Source organism: Lepus europaeus, chromosome 4 (genome assembly GCF_033115175.1).
Source record: "Lepus europaeus isolate LE1 chromosome 4, mLepTim1.pri, whole genome shotgun sequence".
In the NCBI taxonomy this organism is placed as follows: Eukaryota; Metazoa; Chordata; class Mammalia; order Lagomorpha; family Leporidae; genus Lepus; species Lepus europaeus.
In genome coordinates, this window is record NC_084830.1 from 142,651,678 (window position 1) to 142,668,549 (window position 16,872).

General features: G+C 54.5%; 1 protein-coding gene across 1 annotated transcript in view; it reads left to right on the top strand.

Annotated features, from left to right (window-relative positions):
• The window catches only part of SPOCK1 (SPARC (osteonectin), cwcv and kazal like domains proteoglycan 1), a 480,184-nt gene that overhangs the window by 387,434 nt on the left and 75,878 nt on the right, over window positions 1–16,872 (top strand). Inside the window, exon 5 of the mRNA XM_062189759.1 lies at window positions 12,387–12,501. Coding sequence (XP_062045743.1) covers window positions 12,387–12,501 — 115 coding nt within the window. The remainder of the gene's footprint in view (window positions 1–12,386; window positions 12,502–16,872) is intronic.

Genomic DNA, 16,872 nt, shown 5'->3' on the forward strand with positions numbered 1-16,872 from the left:
CATGAGCCTGGCATCAGTGGAGCCGCAGTGAGAGTCACAGCCTACAAGCCCAGCTCTCTGTTGAGAGTCTGGCCTGACTCTGCCGCTCTGGACCACTGGGTTCTGCAAAGGCTTTGCTTGGGAGCACTCTGGAATGATTGTTGTTTAAATTTTTATTTAAAGATCTTTTTTAAAATTTATTTGAAAGTCAGAATTAGAGAAAGAGAGAGCGAGCGAGTGAGCTTCCATCTGCTGGTTCACCCCTCAAGTGGCTTGCAATGGCCAGAGCTGTGCTGGGCCGAAGCCAGGAGCTTCTTCCAAGTCTCCCATGTGGTTGCAGGAACCCACATGTTTGGGCCATCTTCCGCTGCTTTCCCAGGAGTATTAGCAGGGAGCTGGATCACAAATGGAGCAGCAGGGACACATGGGATGCCGGCATCACAGGTAGCAGCTTCACCTGCTACACCACAACGCCCGCCCTGATGAAGATAATTCTTGACAGTGAACTTGCTAACCTGGAATGGCTATGGCCTCACACCCCAGAGACTGAACCTGGCGACTCCAGCTTCTGGAGCAGAGGGCAGAGCGCACACTGTCTGATGCAGGACTGTGGGCTGATCAGCGTCTCGTCCTTCCGTTAACTTAGGTGAAGTCAGCTGTGCAGAGTGACCTTGAATGATGTCCCTTCACTGGTCACTCTAGGTCCTTTCTTCCTGCAGCTCTGCACCCTGGCAGCCTCCTGCAGGGGCCTCCTGTCCCCTCTCTCTCTGCCCAGCTCCGAGGTCTCCTCTCTGGCGCCTGCCTCATCACTCAGCTGCCCAGGAGTGCCCAGAAGGCCTTGCTGTGCCCAGCTGTCAGTGGCCTGTGTCCTCACTGCAGTTGCCTGCTTCTTCTGGGTTTCAGTTTATTCATTGAAAGCAGACATCCTGACACCTGCTCTTATGTCTCGTGAATCCTGTTACGCACTTGCTGTACGTTGGACTCTAGACAAAGGTGTTTGTTTCTTTTAGGAAGCAGGTGTATAAGCAGGTAACACGGCATGGGGACTGGAAAGTGAGAGGGAATGGCCCTCGGGCTCAGCTGTAGGAGCTGGGCAGTGGGAGGTACAGCCCGAAGTGGGTCTCAGCCTCCTCCTCACACTCGGGTGTCCCTAAAACAGCAAACCTGCTCATTGCTCTGGAAATCAGTTTCATTTCTACTTGTATCCCCTTCCCATAGGGCTGGAGGCAAACTTGGTCTTGGTCAGTTTGTGGTTGGCCTCCTCACTTAGGGTCCCGTAAGTCCCCGAGGTCTTACGTGTCGTCAGAGCTCCAGGGTTGGGGTGGAGCTGGTGGTGTGCCAGGCACCTGTGCGCATGGACCGTCACTCCTGTTCTTTGTTTGCCGAGTATATTTCCATTGAGCACCTGCTGTGTCCGGGTACTGTTCTAGGTATTTTGAGTATTGCGGTGAACCAAATAAGATTCCTGTCTTCATGGCACTCACATTCCAGCAAGGGAGACAGATGGGAAACAGAAAATGAAGCAAAGCAGTGCAGTGATTGATGTTCTGTCTTAGGACCGTAAGGGAAAAGTGGAGCAATGTGAAGGGATCAGGAACGCTTGTTGTAATTGTTATTTTCAAGTATGTTTTAGTTAATTTTTGAAGTTATTTATCCGAGAGAGAAAAAGCGTTCATCTTCTGATTTGCTCCAAAAGTACCAGGAGGTCTCCCAGCTGAGGCCAAAGCCAGGGGCTGGGAACTCCCCCGTGAGAGCAGAAACTCAACTGTGGGAACATCACTGCTTCCCAGGGGCAGCACTAGCCGGAAGCTGGAGTCTGGAGTGGGAGCCGGGTACCAACCCTGGGACTCCAGTAGGGGGCGTGGCAGTCTTAAACAGCAGCTACAGTGCTGGTCTAGACACCTGCTCCTTTTGTCGTTCTTAAAGGGGTCTGAGAGAAGGTCTGTGGAGGAGGTGACAGGTGAGCACAGGCCTGTGGAGCTGCAGGCAGCTGCAAGGCCACTGTCGATCTGGGCTGTCTGCTACGTCCAGGACTTCCTGGCCACGTGTGCAAAGTCCCTCCTCTCCTGGCACCCCAGGGTGGCCCTCCTTGTGCAGGGCTGCAAGTCCAAGCCCTTCTCCTAGACTGCAGCTGAAGGACCCATCCCACAGTGATGGAAAGTTCCCAGGTCTTGTACTGTCCCGAGAGGCTCCCAGGGCTGTCACTGTGGGTCAGTACATTGCACCGCGCAGCATCCCATACAAGCACCAGTTTTGAAAAAACTGCTCCACTTCCAATCCAGCTTCCTGCTAATGGCCTGGGAAGGAAAAGGAGGATGGCCCAAGTGCTCAGGCCCCGGCACCTGTGTGGGAGACCCTGGATGAAGCTGCCGGCTCCTGGCTTCAGGAAGGCCCGACCTTGGGCCTTTGGACTATTTGGGGGAGTGAACCAGTTGAAGGAAGATCCTTCTCTGTCTCTCTCTGCCTCTCCCCCTCTCTCTCTAACTCTACCTTTCAAATAAGTAGATAATTGTTTTTTGTTAAGGAGTGGTCCAGGTGTACCAGATAGTGGGGCAAAGGCCTGGGCATGACATGTAGCAGAGAAGAGATAAGGGAGCTATGGTGCCATGTGGAGCAGTGTAGAGGCTGCAGCTGGCCCAGGTGGTGCAAGGCTGGGGAGTACCTGGGGAGGGCTGCTCTTCTCCCCCTTCCCCTCCCCCCTCCCCCCTGTGTTGGGTCCCTAGGGATCTGTCAGAGCTGCAGGGCTTTGCTCGGGCTTGTTTTCTTGGGCTGTCTCACATGAGCTCTCCTCTTGTCTCTGGTGTTCCCTGTTGTGTTTTTTTCTTTTTTTTAAGATTTATGTATTTGAAAGGAAGAGTTACAGAGAGAGGGAGGGAGAGATGGAGAAAGCGAGGGATCTTCCATCTGCTTATTCGCTCCCCAGATGGCTGCAGAATTGGAGCTGGGGAGGTCCAAAGCCAGGATCCAGGAGCTTTGTCTGGTCTTCCACAGGAGTGCTGGGGCCCAAGCACTTGGGCCATCTTCTACTGCTTTCCCCAGGTGCATTAGCAGGGAGCTCGATCGGAAGTGGAGCGGCCGGGAGCCCAGCCGGCGCCCATACGGGATACTGGTGCTGCAGGCGGTGGCTGTGCCTGCTGCGCCACAGCGCCGGCCCCGTGTGGGTTTGTTAAACAGTTAAGGAAAGCTTCATCTGGCCTTACCTCTCAACACTGACCTGGCACAGGGTGGACAGAACTGGACTGAAACTGGCCTCCTTGCCTGCTGGAAAAGGGTTTGCTAGGGCGGGGAAGTCCCAAAGGGAAGAATCCCCCACAGGTGCCTGCCTTCTTCCTGTGTGGCTTCCTCACCCGGAGTGTACCATGGTGTCCTCCTCGTGTCCCCCAGGACAGGAAACGCTGCCCTCAGGGCCTCCTCTTGCAGTGTTGCTTGCTCACATCGGTTAGCACACTGCGCTTCGGGAAAGCCTCCATCCTGTGCCCCTTTAACACGCCTTGGGGAAGCCCTGCTCTTTGCCCAGTGTGGGCCAGGTCCAGGACCCAGCAGGAACTAGCATCTGGCCGCTACCCTCAGCGAGCCCGCCCCCTGGTGGCTGCAGGTGCACGGTGCAGAGCAGGCATCAGGGAAGGGCCATGGTGATTCCTGCAGATCTTCCCTGGCAGCTCTGGAAACCCCCGCCTTCCCCCGTGCTCACCTCTCCTTGAAGCATCGAGAAGCAGTTGGCAAACACTGTGACCCACCCATCCCCTCTGTGGGGACAGCCACCTGGGTGGGTGCCCCCGGGGTGCTACTATACCCCAGAGAATAGTCTTTCCATGAAACCACCCCGTACACATTAAACTTTATTTTTTATTGTATTTTATTTTATTTTTTGACATGCAGAGTTAGACAGTAAGAGAGACGCACAGAGAGAAAGGTCTTCCTTTTCTGTTGGTTCACCCCCAAAATGGCCGCTATGGCTGGCGTGCTGCGCCGATCCGAAGCCAGGAGCCAGGTACTTCTCCTGGTCTCCCATGCGGGTGCAGGGCCAAGCACTTGGGCCATCCTCCACTGCACTCCCAGGCCACAGCAGAAAGCTGGACTGGAAGAGGAGCAACTGGGACAGAATCCGGCGCCCCAACTGGGACTAGAACCCGGTGTGTGGGTGCCGCAGGTGGAGGATTAGCCAAGTGAGCTGCAGCGCCGGCCAACCACACTAAACTTTAGCATCACCATGTCTGAGTTCTCACCAGGTCTCGCCATCGCACTTCTCTTCTGTCTGCTCTCTGTGATTCTAGAACAGCGTCGCGGCCGTCCCGGGGTTTTCCCTTGTGAGCATTCACAGAAAGCGTTCGCGGTTTAGGCTGTGTCTGTCCCGTGGGGAGTAGACTCAGGGTGAGCCCAGTCCTTGCTCTGGCTGTGCCTGAGCAGGCTCGTGACTGGCTGGCCACTGCTGCAAGGTCGCTCGTCACGGGTGACTGCCTTGCCCCCTCTGCAAGGTGCACGCTCCCTCGTGGCCACTGTGACGAGCTCCGTGGGGTGACGCTCTGACACAGCCTCAGCGTCGTGTTCCTCATTAATCCTCACGCCCAGCTTTTCACAGCCGTGAGATGACCTTTTCCTTGCTGGGATGTTAGGTGGGGAGTAGGAGCGTGGTGATTTATTTCTGGTGCTCGCCTGCCTCCTAAGTCTGTTGAGCTGGCATTCTTTAATAAAGAAGAGATTTTTCCTTTGTCATGTTTTCAGCAGCGTGGTTTTAAAGTAGAAGGCTGTGCCTTCTCTGTCACTCGTGTGTGTGCACATTAGAGGTGGGAGCTGGGGACAGAGGCCATTAGGGTGAGCCCCAGGTCACACAGGTCAGCTGCCAGTGCAGTGGTGGCCCCTGGCTTACGGATGGACAGCGGCCCACCTCTGCCAGGGGTTGGGTGGCTCCATGGTCGTCCGGAAGGAGCCATGCAACCCAGCCCGGGAAGGCTGCCTCTGGTCTCATGCACAGCCTTGCCAGACTTGCATTCATGCCTGTGCCAGCATTGAGCAGAGGTGCACGGAGCAGCTGCTATGCGCTGGCCCTGTCTGAGGCTCCGAACCCAAAGGCCTTTTCCCTAGAGGCTGATGTGTCAGGTGCATTCGAGGCCAAAGGCATGCACGAGGCAGATTAGTAGGGAGGGGCTGGTGTGTGACCCAGGAAGCAGGAAGTCTAGCAAGAGGGCCCTGGGGCCGTGGGGAGAGCGAGGGAACCGTGCAGCTCTCCGAGGAGAGGGGGTCCAGGCAAAGGACGTGCAAAGGCCCTCAGGTGGCTGGGGAGGAGGGCTGAGAGTGCAGGGGCCTCAGACTTGTGCAGTCGCTCACTTCCAGCCTCCGCACTGTCCCCCCTCCCACTGTGACACAATTTGGGGGCAAATGAAAACAAATCAGAATTCATCAACTGTGAACAAAATCGTCAACGGTGAACTGTCAACAGTCTGGTTTAAAAATAGATGATAGGCTGATGAAACACAGCGGAGAAACCAATTTAAATAAAACGTTAAAAATAACACCCAGCGAGTAAGGTGGGGTGCGGAGTGTGGCGTGCTGGGGAAGCATACTCCGCCGAGGAGGCCCGCGTGAGCACCCATCCAGACGGGCTACTGGTGCTGCGTTACAGATCGTGGGAGAGAAGGAGTCGTGGGCCGTGTACAGGCCAACGTGTGCTCAGGCCGACGTGTCCCTGAGTTACGCAAAACGGGAACAAAGATGTGCTGGAAAATCTGCTAGAATGTTTGCTTTTAAGTAGGTCAGCACTGGGAAGGTTCCTGCTTGTCCGTGCGGTCTTGGCTACTTCTCTCTGTCTGTCTGTCTCTGTTGTCTCTGTCTCTCTGTTTCTCTCTCTGTCTCTGTCTCTGTCTCTGAGGATCGGGGAAGGTGTTTCTGCCCCAGCAGGTGGAGGCTCTGATCATTTTGGGGGCTTTGGGTTCTGTGTGTGTGCGAATCGGAGCGTGGATTCTTGGATATGTTTAAAAGTCTTTAACTTATATTCTAGTTTGTCAACACTCTTCCTTTAAAGAGTTAGAGCTAATTATTTATTTAACTGACTTATCATAAAATCAATGTGAAGCCTGAATCTTTCCTAGTTCCTCTTTTCTGAGTCACAGCTCACACAGCCTGGCCAAGACCTCACGTCCTGCTGCTTTGTATCCTGAGGCTGTTCCAGGTTTGTGGTTTTTTCCTGTTTCTTCCAGTAGACCTGAGCCATGTTGGCACGAACATGCTTTATAAACCTGAGACCCAACCTCTGGTCCCTTCGAGTCTGGCTCTTTGAAAACATCTGGGTGGAAGGGGCCGTAGTTTGCTAGGGCTGCCATACACGGAACCACCAGCTGGTGGCTTGGACCAAAGATGTGCTGGTGCACAGGGACCGGAAAGCCAGAAGTCTGACAACAGGACACCTTAGGAGCTTGGTTCCTTCCAAAGGCGGTGCCTCCGGGGCTCCTTGGCTTAGCCTTGGTCATCTCTGTGCGTTCACGGCATCCTCCCTCTCTGTGTGTCTGCCTCTGTCTAGATTTCTCCTATTACAAGGACAGCAGTCATGCCAAGTAGTTCCCCACCCCCGCCTTAGCTTGGTTTCTTCTGCGTACACTCTGATGTCTGAGCAGGTTCTGTCCTGAGTTACCAGTGGTTAGAATCAGACCTGCGCCATATGAGACACATGATTCAATCCGTAATAGAGGGTGTAAAGTGGAAGCGATGCCTCTCCCCATACACCTGCTTCAGCTGCCCAGGCTTGGAAGGACCCTCATCTGTGGCAGGGGCTCCACTTTGCCAGTAGCATCTCCTCAGCCCTTCTGATGGTGCACTTCCAGGGGCACCTCTAGCTTGGCCGTTTGCGAGTTTTAAGCAAACTGAATGTCTCTTCAGGTCTAATCCAACTGCTTGTTTCTTCCTTTTTACTCTCAACTTTTTTTTTCCTTTTTTTAAAAAACTTATCTTTTATTCCATTTTCCACATTTTTTTACAGATTTATTTTATTTATTTGAAAGAGAAAGAGATAAATCTTCCATCTACTTGTTCACTCCCCAAGTAGCCACAGTGGCCAGGGCTGAGCCAGGCCCAAACCAGGAGCCAGGAGCTTCCTGTGGTTTATCCCCTACATGGGTACAGTGCCCAAGCATTTGGTCCATCCTCTGCTGCTTTTCCCAGGCCATTACCAGAGAGCTGGATCGGAAGTGGAGCAGCCAGAACAGGCCCCAGCGCCCATCTGGGATGCCGGCATTGCATGTGGCGGCTTCACCCACTACACCACAGTGCCAGTCCCCCCGTTCTTTTTTCCAAAAGTGAGGAGTTAAGATGTTTCCTCCTCAGTCCACCAAGCAGGTTGTGTTTAGTTTCACTTTGCTTTATTTCCCACCCTCTGTGCTGTGAACTCCAAGAAGCAGCCTCCTTGCACCAGGAGCTCTGCAGAGAGTGCCTGCCTGCCGGGATTCGCCTCCCCTGGGGGCAGGTGTGCAGGAAGCGGACAGATGCTGCCTGGACAAGCCCTGTCCAGTCACTCTCCGCAGTGTGGGCAGTTTGCAGCCTCTGCTCTGAGCACGCTGCTGGAGAGAGGTGCGGGCACCGCCTCTGCTGCTTGGCTGAGGTCAGGAGGCAGCAGCTGCTGCCACTGTGGTGCTGGGGGTATTGAGGTCACCCTCCTCACGTCTTCCTGGGAGAATCTCTTTTTTTCAAGGATTTATTTATTTATTTAAAAGTCAGAGTTACACAGAGAGAGAAGGAGAAGCAGAGAGAGAGAGAGAGAGAGAGAGAGAGAGAGAGAGGTCTTCCACCCACTGGTTCACTCCCCAGTTGGCTGCAACGGCCGGAGCTGCGCCGATCTGAAGCCAGGAGCCAGGAGCTTCTTCCAGGTCTCCCATGCGGGTGTAGTGGCCCAAGGACTTGGGCCATCTTCTACTGCTTTCCCAAGTGCATTAGCAGGGAGCTGCATCAGAAGTGGAGGAGCCGGGTCTTGAACTGGCACCCATATGGGATGCTCACACTGCACGTGGTGGCTTTACCGCTACACCACAGCGCCCGCCCTGAGAATCTTTTTACTGCCTTGTTCCCTGTTGCCCCCCACCCAAGAAAGCTCTGTGTGTGTGTGTGTGTGAGTGATTGCATCTCTTTTGAGATAGAATTCATGAGTAAAAATGATGCATAATCAAGGCCTCATCGGTCTTGATTGGTGGGAGCCTGGGTCTCCTAGTGGGGGCCGGCTCCTGGTGTGGGAGAGCTTCTGCGGCCACCGCTTCTCTGCTGCCCTTGTCCCCACAGGCCTGGCCTCAGGGCGTTGTTGGGGCTGGGGGTCTGCAGACCAGGGTGCACTTCTTCTAGGTACTGCTGGTGTGCTCTCCCTGTCCATTCTCTGCACCTGGGGGTGTGGGACCCACAGCTCTGCAGGGGGAGTGGAGGCCTCTCCTGGGTGGTAAGCTCCTGCTGGCGCTGTACAGCCCCCCTGGCTCTCACAGTTACGGTCTCTCCGCGTGAAGCAGCAGTGGGAAGAGCCTTTTGGCTGTTGCCTCTTGTGGCCCAGCAGGCACCTGGGAGAGAGGAAATGATGGAGACTGAGAATCACCCCGAGGGAGGGAGGGAGGTAAGGAGGGAGCCCTGTGGGACAGAGGCACCTGCAAGGCCCCCATGTGCGGCCCTCGGGGTGCTCCTGCCCAGCGGTGGTGCAGTAGTCAGGCTCAGCACTCTGCACCCTCAGCCCTTCCCAAGGGGCGCCGCACACACTCGTTCTCCCTCCAGTGGTGGGTTGGGCATCACCTCCATAGAAGTTTTGACATTTGTCTTATGTTAATCATGAAGCATTTGCCCCACACGATGGATGTATGTGTTGTCTATAGAAGTCGCCAAGCCCAGTCATGACACAGAAGCCTCAGGATCTAACACGTGCCTCGTGGAATAAAACACTGCCCATGTGTGTGGCCATCCCGCGAGGTAGCCCCTGCACCCGTGGTGTTGGCCATTCTTAGTTGGCCCATTTTAGAAGTGCTTTTACCGCCTACGTGTGTGTCTCTCAGTAGCCAGTTTTGAGCCTTGTATGCCATGGGAATCGTCCTTTGGAGCTTCATTTAAATGCCACACGTTGTCCTGCAAGATGAAAAGCAGATCTGTGCCCTTGAAACGGGCATTTTCACTGGTGGGGACGAGCACTGTTCCCTCTGCTGGCCGTCTCCAGAGTCGGGGAGGAGGCTGGGGGCCTAGCACCAACTGCTGCCGGGGACCGAACAGGGGAGGGGAAGCCGCAGCCCAGCCACCGAGGCCACGCTGCTGGAATGACCGTACACGGGGCTGCCGGGCAAGATGTCGGGAAAGCGTGCAGACCAGACTCCAGCAACAGCAGCAAGGAAGCTGGGAGACCGAGGGCTGCATGGGGAGCTCGGAGAGGCATCAGGCCGTGGGTGTGGGTGTCAGCCCTTGAGAGACACGGAGACACAGATGGGTTAGGAAACAGCAGAGTTTCCCTGGGTTTCTTCAGAGCTGCAGCCTGGGGGAGAGACGTACATCGTCATGAGCGCGTGCTCTAAAGTTGTGCTGAGGATCACAGGTGGGAGGGGCCTGGCATGAACTGTCTGTCAAGAATTTAGGTGGGTGCAGCAAGAGCGGCCACTGTCTCCCCAGATAAGAGTTTACATAACTTGAAGAATGTGCTAGAAGCGGTTTGGGGAGAGGAATGGGGAGGGAGGGATAGGTAAGTTGTCAGCATGTGAATTGCAGTACGGAGAGGGCGCTAGCCAGGGCAGGGTTTCGGTCCTGTCCTGAGAAAAGGATGCGTGGCCAGGAGGGTCCGGAGTTCTCCAGGGCTGTGCAGATGTCTAGCCTAGTGGTTAAGATGCCCAGGAGCCGTACGAGAGTTCCTGGCTTCCGTCTCCAGCTCCAGCTTCCTGCTAGTGCAGACCGTGGGAGGCTCAAGTGACAGGGTTCCCGCTGCCCTGTGGGAGACTGGGGCTGACTTTGGCGCTCCCAGCTTCTACCCCAGCTCAGTCCTGGCTGTTGTAGCCATCTGGGGAGTGAAGCATCAGGTGAGCGCCTTCTCTGTGCTTCTCAGAAGCAACAGGGTGGCTGACGTCAGATCTCACGTGCCTTCCGGCCTTACGGCTTCGGGTGCCTCTGTCTGCTTCTCGTTACACTTTATTCCACGTGGGTGAAGGGTGGTTCAGGGTGGCCCCAGCACCTGCGCCCTTGTGCGGGCAGCCTCGGAAGCTCCTGCCCAGGAGCCAGAACAGAGGTTTAGAGCAGCGGAGAGAACAGTGCCGCCCTTAGTCCCACATTCAGCAGCTAGAGAAGTAACACCTGCTATGTGCCACAGCGGCCTCTCTGTTGCATCACACCAAGGGTAGGACAGTGACTAAGACCTCCTGCTGCCAAGGACTCTGTGGTCTAGTAGGAGTTCTGTTGGCTTTGCCAAGTTATAAGAATGTAGCACCTGATCCCCAGACATCCCGAATGGCTTCAAACAAGCAACACCATCTCCTGGCTCATGTTAGCACCTGCTCTGTGCCGTGTCCTTTGCCTTCTGGGTCCCAGCCCTTACCTGGCCATGTCATTTCCCCAGGGCAGGAATGGGAGTGAGAGAGGTGATGAAACAGCCTAGAGGTTCCTGTCATGTCTGCTCAGAGCAGGCTGGTGTCACTCCCTGGGAGCCCATTGATCAGAGCATGTCATGTGACCAGGACAGGTGCTGCTGGAGAGGAGAAGTTGGCCCTCCCAAGGGAGGCACTGCACTGCGGTCGCGAGGCCATGAGCTATAGCCCAGGAGCAGACTGGGGAAGAGTATGAGAGGCGCTCCCAGATAGCACAGGGCTTTATGATAAATGAATGTGACAATTTGACTTTACTAATACATTCGCACCAAAAATAAAAGTGGCTTTAGGGATTCTGTTCAGAAAACTTTGAAGACCCGTGTCTGAGAGTGAGATTGTTCCGGAGAGCTCACCAGGAATAAGGGGAGGAGCCAGCAGGACTGGCCACCGTGGTCTCTGCAGTGTTGGCGTGTGCTCGCATGCAGTGCTATCTGAAAAGAAGCTTCCCGTCCTCTTGGTGCACCTGTCGCCTCGCGGCTCGCCTCCTGGCTTACCCTCTGTTCAGCTGTGTTGTCTGTAGCAGGGACGGCCCATACCTGCGCCTCCCCTGTGTGGTTGGTACCCTGCACACTTGTGTTACCCACTTCCTGCCACGTCATTTTGGAAGGGCCTGCTCTGCTCTGCTTTGCCCTAAAGTCGGTTGATGTTGGGGGTTGGGACCGACATGGTTTTAAGCCGTCCTGGGAGCTCCCGCCACTATGTTGGCACGCACTGGACACTTAGCAAACCTGTGCACAGGAGGCCGCCAGCAGTCTGTCGGTGCGCTGTGTGATACCTTCCGCATCAGGGCAGCCAGCGGCGATTTGGGTGGCAGTTGGGGTTGCACAGGAGAGACCCTTGTACACTGAAAACCAGGTTTGCAGCTCTGTGTCCCAGGGCTTGTCTTCGGGGTGGGCACTGCCTCGCTCGTCCTCTTACAGTGCGCCCGCATTCATCTGCACGCCTGTGTGCTTTGCAAATGCGAGTGGCCTGCTTTGAAAGGGAGGCATTTACGCTTTCCAAGGGCAACGACTGTGTCTCCTCTTCCCTTTCTTTTAAGAGATTCCCCATGGCTCCTGATAAGAACTGTGAGCACAATGGGTGCAGTAAATTTCACCTATCTCGTTGTCCTTTGAACCCCACCACACACACACACACAACACACACACACACACACACACATGGTCCTGGGCCTGGGGGCCTTTGCAGAGGAGTGATTACATGCAGACCTTGACCTTGAGAAGTTCACAGGAAAAAGGGAATGAACAATTGCAGTCTAGACCAGTGGCACAGTTGCATAATTAGCTACACACAGGCCGGCGTGGGATGTCTGTGCTCTGAGGCCCCATGCACCTTGCAGAAGCAGTGTCCTGGGATGTTGGGTGCTTAGCCCTGGTGCCAGGGCTGGGTGTGACAGACGGCGACAGCCTCTTGGAAACATTTAAGCTCTCCAAGTCTCAGTTTCCCCCTCCGTCCTGGAATAATGCAAACCCTGTACTTTTGTACCTGTGGAAGCAGCGCTGTGGTGACGGGGATGACCCCTGTAGATGCTGTACAGCCTGGACAAGGTTGAGTTGCATGTTCATGGTCTGAGTTTGTAATTGGTGACAGCTGAGTTCGCTGTGCGTTATAGGGAGCCTTCCTGTGCTTCCATGGTGTCTTTTATGGAGACATCCTGCGCGCTTGGAAAAATAATGGCCATTTCCTATTCTTCCCTCCCATAATTCAGACTTTCCTCCGAGATGGGTTTCTCCCTCATCTTGGCTGCCATGAAGCCAAGGGCGCTGTTTCCTAGGGAAACTGAGGTGGGGCTGCTGGTGGCTGCATCCTTAAGGCCTGCTCTTCTCTATTTTGCAGTGCAAGTTGGAGTTCCACGCTTGTTCTACCGGCAAAAGCCTCACCGCCCTCTGTGATGGCCCCTGTCCGTGTCTCCCGGAGCCTGAACCGCCCAAGCACAAGGCAGAGAAGAATGGTGAGTGGGGGTCCTGGGAGACTCTCTGAGGGGAGTACAGGTGGTCAGGGAGGGCTGCAGTGGCCCAGCTCTGTCCCGGTCACCAGGGGCCTGGCCTTTGAGCGAGCTGTTTGGTTCCGCGTTGGGGAAATGGGCCAAGTTGGCAACTCAGGGCTCTGGCTTGTGGAGGGACCCTCAGCTGAACTGCCTTCAGACAGCATTAAAGAGACGAAGAAGAGCTGAGCCTTTGGAAATAATTCCATTACACCAAGCCAGCCGCTGGGTTCTTTAAAGGTCAGAGTGGCTCCTGTGTGGGAGGGGTGGACTCTTGCGCAGCCACAGCCAGGGTCTGCCCCGGGGCCTCTCTGGGTCTTCCTTGAGCTCCACTCTCCAAAATCCTTTGAACTTGGTTCAGCCGAATATCACAACGGAGGCTGCAGAGTTGCCACACCATGGAAAGCGTGCTCCCCAAAGCGTTGCTCTATGGGTATCTTCTGCTTGGGACGCAGCACAGAGCTGGGGGCCAGAGATGAAAGGCGGCGCCTCCCCGGGGGCGGCACTGGCTCTTCTGGGGCTGAGAGGGGGCAGGAGAGGCTGGGCTTGTCTGGATGTTTCCGTGATGGGGAAGGTGATGTTGGCCCCGTGGCGGCCGCCCTGTGTGGAGCCTGCCTTGACGAGACCTGAGGTGGAAGACTGGATTTGCTGTCTGTGCAACTGGGCTTTCTCGGGGTAGCTGGCCGGCCCGTGGAGAGCGGTGCGGTTTCGCGAGGGCGAGTGTGGCACGCGTGTACATGCGTGTCGTCTACAGCAGCGGCTGTGGGTAGTAGATTATGATCAGGACATCGATCCATTTGTCTGCTTAGAAGCTGTGTTGTCTTTCCTGGGGAAATTGAGGGCTTCAAGTCTAAATGTGTTCGCGTTCACTTGAGAAATACTGTGCTTAAAGGCTCTTTGGGAGGTGGAAGCACGCCGGCACCCCTGAAGCCCAGTGATCACAAGTCATCTCCAGAGATGATTCTCAATTTCCAAAAGGCTGATCCTGCTGCCTTTGGGCCTGACTCATTAATTTCAGTGCAGTGGGGGAAAGTTAACTCATATACAGAAGCTCGCCGGGGCTGGGGAGAAAGTCTGAAGCCACGTGTTGTTGTGCACCTGCTGAGTCCTGCTAATTAATTTCTGTGCAGAGATTTCCTGAGACTCCTCTCAGGAAGCTTTAGTTGCTGCTGTTACTCCAGGTATATTGTTTTTTTTAATTTTCTTTGCTCTTCGGTTCTGAGGTTAGGAAACCAAACCCAGAACGTCATCTCCCGTCTTGCCTCAAGGGCTTCCAGATCTGCTCGTTTCTTGATTGGCCATAAAAATTGTTTTCCAGTGTATAGTTGAGTTTCTCCAAACAGAGGACAGCCCTGCTTCTTAAGGGTGGGCTGCCTACCTGGAAAATACGGATTTGTTCTCAAAGGTGACACTCCACATATGGTCCTGACCGTACAATCTATTTGTAAAGATTAGGACACGTTCTTACTGAACCTACACAAGTATCTAAACTGCCAGGAAGTGTAAAGAGACTCGGAAAACATCTTGTTCCTGAATTTTGAAAGGTCGGCTGGAACACGATTTCCATTTTAAAATGTTTCATTTCCAAAATGTTTCTAAAAGCATGGCCTGCTGAATTAATGGTGAAAGAGATCAGGAACAAGAGAAAGGACTTCGGCATGATGTATCAGACAAGAGTACATTGAAGACGACCAATGACATTCCAACACATTCAAAGTTACCTTTCCTTACCAGTCTTTACAGTCCTGTATGCGTAGTTCTGTTACATCGGATCTTGGGTAAACAGTTTTCTTTATGAAGCCATCTGTGTCTGCCCTGGAAAAAGTCCTGGGTCTCCTCACTCAGTCCCCAATACTACCTGGAAACTGAGAAGCATCGTTTCGGAACCCTGTACCATTGAGTCTGTTACCTGTGATATGGGCAGTTCCAGACTCGGTACCGTCCTTGCCATGGGGTTCTCACGCCATCCTTCTGTGCTGACGATGCACTTTCCAGGCTGTGACTGACAGCAGAACTTTCCTGTGAGCTTGAGGGGAACCAGAGACTGCCTGTGGTGGGGCAGACTGTCACTCACTTATTACGGATCCAACAGCATGCTAATGGCAGAGAGTGTATTCTCCTATTAGGGCGTAATGTAGAATTATTTAATATGGATTGGATCAGCATGTCCCCAGAGGATAAGCATGTACTATGGGCCGGGAAGGCAATGATGACTCCCCAGGGTCATTATGTGAAATGAGACATGGGCAGAATTGATCTAGGGAAGGCTGACCTTTTGCATTGACTTGACAGTTTGCACCGTGCAGCTCTCACAATTGTTTGTGAAAGGCAGTGAGTCATGCGAAATGGAGACTGTGACAGCTGGGCTGAAGAGGAGGGCGTGGGTGCAAGGGAGAGACCACAGGTAAAATGAAACGCAGCTTTCAGCTCATCACTCAGTTGTGTGGGGGGAGGGAGGAGGAAGTCCATCTTCCCTTACCCAAGTGGTCCCCTTCGACTTCCACGGGTGGCGGCTATGGCCTCTGTGAGACACAGCACAGCTCTGGATCGTGTCCGGAGAGGTCTTGTGTCCAGGCTTGTTGGGGAGATGGCATTTCTTAGTCTCAGAAGTGCAGGTGCGCCAAGCATGTGACAGTGTTCTTATTGTTGCTATTTTATTTGCAACCTTAGCTCCATGTTGAACCTCACTTCCATGTGCTAAGGGACACATAGATGGAGTCATGTCTAAGTAACTTCTGTTAGTTCATGGCTGTGTCTGAATTCTAAGAGTGGGCTGGGGTGGTGGCTTATGTGCTGTGATGTCGGCAGGAGGCAGTTCACGGTGTGGTCTGTCATTCTTTCACGTCCACCCCCTGCACAGAGTTCTCAGCATCTCTACATTGGCCAGCAGTGTCCACCCTACATGTCCAGGGAGATGTCTTTGAGGTCCCTCTTGTGGCCTCTGGTCGCCATCTCCGTTGAGGACCAACTTGTATGGCACGCTCCTCTGTGTTGTGTAGTCAGTGTGCAGCCCCTCCTTGGCGCTGTTGAGGGGCACAGAAAGCTCCACAGTGCATGGTTTCCCAGCATCAGAAAGACTTGTGATGCTGCTGTCACAGCCCTTCTCTCCGTAGGCCCGCCTGGCAGCCCTTCCCATTCCGCATCGAGGACGTGTTTACAGAGCGTGCCTCAGCTTGGGGTTCTCACCCAGCAGCACCATGTCCCCCCGATGCTTCAGGCTCTCCCCCGACCTTGGATTTCATAACCGCCTCTTGCCCAGGCAGGACGGTGTGAACAGATCCTCTCTTGTCGACTCACCTGCCTCTGCCTGTTCTCCCTCCCAGAGCGTTACTTTTGTAGGCCAGCTGTGAGCAGCCCTGGGTGTGAGAGCAGAGGCTGTGTGAGGACAGGGGCTCGCCTGTCACTGTGGGTGTGCTCCGCTTCCCCCAGCCTTGGAGCTTTTGAGTCTTCAGGTGCCTGGTTCCAGCAAATCAGAAATCTCTTGTCGTGGCTTCGGCAGTGTATTTTGGAAGCTGGAACCTAGTGGTTCATCTTACACTTGGTGTGTGTGGCATCTCTGCTTTGATGAGTTCCCTGGAGAGGCGGCGGGGTGTCATCCTTTATGGCCTCTGCATATTTCCTGTTACACCAGCAGGTTGCCTCATGACCTCGGCCAACTCACTTAATTGCCTTTTCCCTCCCAGCCCTGTGAAGCCCATGCAACTTCAAGAGCACAAAGTGATGTTTGTTCAGAAAAACAAACAAACAACAAAACAGAAAAGGGGGGAAACACATCTTAGAATAGGGAGGTGAGATCACAGTGTGTGTACCAAGCCTGGAGCCGTGTGCGTTTTTCTGGGTTTTTCCGGAAGTCTCTCCATTCTCACTTGGCATTCTCCGAGCATCAGCACCCAGCCGGGAAGTCCCTGCTTGGATTTGACCTGAATTCCCAGCGCCGGGGCTCTGCAGCCGTACTTCCTCCAGGCCCTGGTGGAGACTCTGAGGAAGGCCGGCGGCACTGTGTCCTGGTTCTTTACCGGAAATCCAAGGGGAGGGTAGCGGCTTCTGAAAATGCGAGGCTTCCACGTGCATGTTTGCAGTGAGCCGACTCTCGGCGTCTCCCACCTGGCTGCACCCCTCCCCTCCCCGCTTCCATGCACACAAACAGCCCCATCTGGGCCTGAGACTCACAGCCTTGCTCTGGGCCCGTCACCTCGTGATGGACCCCGTGATGGACTCTGTGATGGACCCTGTATGGACGGGAGCTTCCTCCTGTCCTGGTGAGGACTGGGCAGAGCTAGGGGACTGTGCATCAGGGTGGGTCTTGCTGAACTTCTCCCAAGTGTGTCCAGGGGGCCC